Source organism: Opisthorchis viverrini, assembly GCF_000715545.1.
Source record: "Opisthorchis viverrini unplaced genomic scaffold opera_v5_1341, whole genome shotgun sequence".
In the NCBI taxonomy this organism is placed as follows: Eukaryota; Metazoa; Platyhelminthes; class Trematoda; order Opisthorchiida; family Opisthorchiidae; genus Opisthorchis; species Opisthorchis viverrini.
The window spans coordinates 1-4,111 of record NW_008753209.1 but is presented as its reverse complement, the minus strand read 5'-3'; the positions used below and the strand labels follow the sequence as shown (position 1 = coordinate 4,111).

The 4,111-nt window shown below is 47.0% G+C and overlaps 1 protein-coding gene across 1 annotated transcript; it reads left to right on the top strand.

Moving 5' to 3' along the window:
• Positions 1-348: 348 nt before the first annotated feature.
• On the top strand, positions 349-3,820 carry T265_12173 (hypothetical protein; the record flags this gene model as incomplete). Its single annotated transcript, XM_009179244.1, has 2 exons — positions 349-437; positions 2,975-3,820. 2 exons carry the CDS (start codon positions 434-436, stop codon positions 3,442-3,444), a joined length of 474 nt encoding a protein of 157 aa, XP_009177508.1.
• Between the last annotated feature and the right edge of the window lie 291 nt (positions 3,821-4,111).

The window sequence follows — 4,111 nt, the reverse complement described above, 5'->3', positions numbered from 1 at the left end:
AACTTTGCACTGGTTCTACTCGCATCCCGGTGTCCAGTTGCTCCAAAGAAAAGTCGACTCAAACGTTCATTTAAGGTCGTTTCTGGTGACACACCGTGAACGAAGTAGAGAACCAGGTTGTCCAACTAGATTTCGATCAGTAATGGAAGTTCCACATTGTCTCGTCCGTATATGCTGTGTGAGGAGAACCATTTACGTTTTACGCGCACTCAGTGCGCACTGTTAGGGGGTTGTTTATTTTCTGTTGTCATTTGTCGGTGATCTTTCTGTTCTTCTGCCCAGCCTGTCTGGTAATCGTTAGCCCGTTGGCAGGCACATAAGGTTCATTGCTGTTCTCTTTTTTCCCCTTCAGGATTCTGCAACTTCCACGTTGAAGAATTCAGCAGCTCCCAGCTACGTCCCACCTGTCACTCCTCATGCAACTGTTCGCTTGATGGGTAAGTGAGGCAGTACAAATGCAGATTGCTACCTAAACGCACTGAGCTGGACTCTTTTGTCTCATAGGCAAATTTATACACAGCCGGGAAGAATGGATGTCCTTTCGTCCGGTTCTTAGCTCAGCTGGTACTTGGTACTTTCATATTTCGCTTGCAAAAGCGATCCACTAGCATACAAGCTTTTGTGTCAAGCAATCAGGCCCAAAGTCTACAGAGGACGGTACATACGTTTCCATTCTTTGTATTTCGTTCTTCGTATATTAGTGTACCCCAGGGGAACACCCCTAAAGGAAACCTTTGAAAAGAGCGCGCAACCCCCGATTCTGATCGGTTCAACATTGACTGGGAATTCCATTGAAAAGGATATTTCAAACAGTTTCCGAGCAGAACAGTGCCCTAGACTGGCGTTTACTGTGAGCTGTAGAACCAATAATTTGCCCATCCAACCCGATGCACATGTCGATCGGCAGTGGCATATGTATGGGGCTAATTTGACAGTGTGAGCGCTTTCATTTCCCGCTTAGTATGAGCATTGGACAAACCGGAAGTGTTCAGAGCGGAAACAACGAAGCAACTAGTCAAATCTTTCGTTCAAATATCAAAGTCTAATCATGTGACAAAATGCTATGGGTAGAACAAATTCTCATCAGTGTGACCTCGAGTAATCCGCCCTCAAGACGTATCCCAGCCCTGCTTTCTGAGGGACGTATAATAGAACCCAATGACAGTATTAATCATGAGAACTTTTTGTGAAGGTCTACTCATAATGAAGATGTAGGTGTAGTGAATCCAGAGCTGCTGATTACCAATCTTCCAAGTCCCGTATTCGATATGCGCGTGGTTTTAGTGATGAGGAGTTCCCGATGAAGCTGTTGCATAAACGAATTCTTGAATTGTGCTATTGGTTTCAATCAATGCACACATTTAATGTCAACGAAATCAGTTTTTTCGTTGTGCGGCTTTCTTGTTATCAGGCCGAGTTAATCAAAGGAACGATTGACTGTCCTGAATTGTGCGTAAAGGGATTGGAAACGGTGCTTAACACATCAATAATGCTTAGCTTGGCGTTTCATGCGGCGTCGAGTAAATGGAAGGACCGACTGAAAGAGCTTTGGAATAGGTATTTAGTATACTGAATGACCAGCTGAACCTAGATACCGGAACACCATCTTATTCGGTGATAGCGACATGACCCACACTCATTTTCAGATGAATCATGTTCCTTCCGCCTCCAGCTGGAGTCATGCGAGAGCTGAAGATGGATCACACGGGACCACTGCTGTGCTCTCGCTCGTGCGTCGATGCGTCTAAAAGTTCAGTGGTTCCGGTATTCGAAATCGTGTCGAGGTACTACATTTCTCCTACAGTGTGCACATCATGCCAACGTGTGGTCTGTTCCCTTCTCGTTTTCGAATTTCTCTTGACCATATTTACTGTACGGGCAAAGAGTTGATTGCCGTTTGGAGTGGAAAAGAAACGCACTTTTCTCCTCAGGTCAAAGTTTACTGACCACCGATGAAACGAAAGAAACTATCAGGAAGGTCAGATTCCTGAAAGCAACCTCAGAACGCCCGAAACCTATTGCTCCACCAAAATCTCAACAGGAAAGCCGGCAAGCATCCAGGCCAGTCAATCAATTCAGCAAAAGCCGACGAGTGTTCATGCACGCCACAGAAGCACGACCGAGTGTGCTCAGCGTTCAGGCACGATCGATGTCGATGGGTTTTCACTAAACGCCGATCGGACAGCCTGGATCAATGTCAGAAAGTCCCCTTTAAATAGCGTGGGGCCGAGTAACTTTGCCCTCACACTCGCTTGTTCGGAATATAGCTGTGTTCCCTTCTGTGAGTTTTTTTTCTCCAGCACCGGGCACTTAGAGCTGGTCAGCAGCAGATACCACAGATTGGCGAATCAACAGGTATAATAGAAACCATGTTTCACCTGCCGAGCATTAGACGCAACGTCTGCGGAAACGTTGCACCAAAAAAACTGCCGACTAATCCTCATCTTTAAAAGAACGAATGAGTAGTCCTTCAGTGGAATCGTTGTGACGCCATGCAGAGTAGAACCATGTCACAGAACAGCGAAGAAAAACTTGTTCGTTGTGAAGGGGTATCTGCAGCCTCTGTTCTGTCTATCAGTGGAGTATCATGTGGTACGGAATTGTACCATTAGGAAGGCTCTGTAGGCTTACCGCGAAATCAATCCCCAAAGTGAGCATACTTTTAAACGGTGCTCGCTTTCTCGATAGAACCTTTCGTTGGATAACTGCATTCTCCCCTACCCAAGGTGTGCGGGATCTTGGGGGGTCCTACTGGCCTTGGTTTTGGTTGTTGTATCTGAGTTGCACTTTGTCAGATAAACGACTTCTTCTTGGACTAGGCCGTCCGCGCGCGTGTGCGCATTTATGACTAGCATTGGCTTCCCACGCAAGAATGTGTGGTTTTACTTGTAAAACTTCCATTGTATCCACCTGTTCTGTATCACGATCCTGTTCGTCTTCCATCCCCTCTCTCTCTCTCTCTCTACTTCTCTAGAACAACCCAATGGGAACATTAAGGTTAAGCGAAAATCAACCGATAGCTTCGGTTTGGTCGGGTCGGACCACACCGAACCAGCAACTCCATATCCTGCGGCGGATAAACGGGATGAGATCGGTAACGAACCTCTGGCGTCGCCTGCCGCTATCCCGGACCATCCTTCATCTGCCCAGGTGACAAGGAAACCAGCACTAAAGCCGAAACCTGTGTTCCCACCCCTAGTTCCACCACATGGTGGAGTTACTAAAAAGCCTATGGAACCATCATCCCAGGTTCCCCCGGCTCCAGTACCGCCAGATCACCATTATCCGAAGGTAAGCTCGAAGGCCCCGACTAGTGCTACACGCCGGCGCCACGGTTCACAGCGCATCACGGATACTCAAGTATATGAACGACTAAAAGCTGTCGTAAGTAAGGGAGATCCGTATCAAAAGTATCGCCTCGTGGAGAAGGTCGGACAGGGGTGAGTGATTGTTCTGGTCCATATCTTTTCAGTTGATACACTTAGCAGTCGCCCGTGTGAAACTTCTTTTCGGAGACTGCGAATTTGGACTACTTTGAAATCGCGATACTTAGATGGATGTACGAATTTCCTCTTGAATTTTTAGCGTATGTAGTACATGTGGCTGAAGGACGAAATTCAGAGATCCGAATCCCAAGAATGTTGCGGATTTGGTAGTGAACTCCAATCAATTCTATATTTTGTAATGCACTACTCATAAGGTTGCTGAAAACTCCTCGAATCCAATCACTTCTGGCCCGATCCCCCTCTTGTTTATCATGTTAGTACATGATTGAGAGTAGTAGGTCGGGTTTGAGCTCGTGATGGACGATTGGTCAAGGCACCATGCTACTGGAATCCAATCCTGTCTACACTCAACCATTTGGCCGTAGCTTAACTCTCGTGCTTTTGGAATTGTATGGTAGGCGTGCATCGATTGGGTGACGCAGTCGAACGAATGGAATTTTTCTGAGAGCAGACCCTCAGTTGGTTGTATACTTGTCTCTTGGGGCTAAGTGGCTCAGTGGTCAGAGCGCGAATTTACTGCCCGGGAGGTCCGTGGTTCGAACCCAACCTCTGCCTCTCGAATTCAAGCCTGTTTAGGCTTGAGCGACTTGGCAGTATCACAGCCC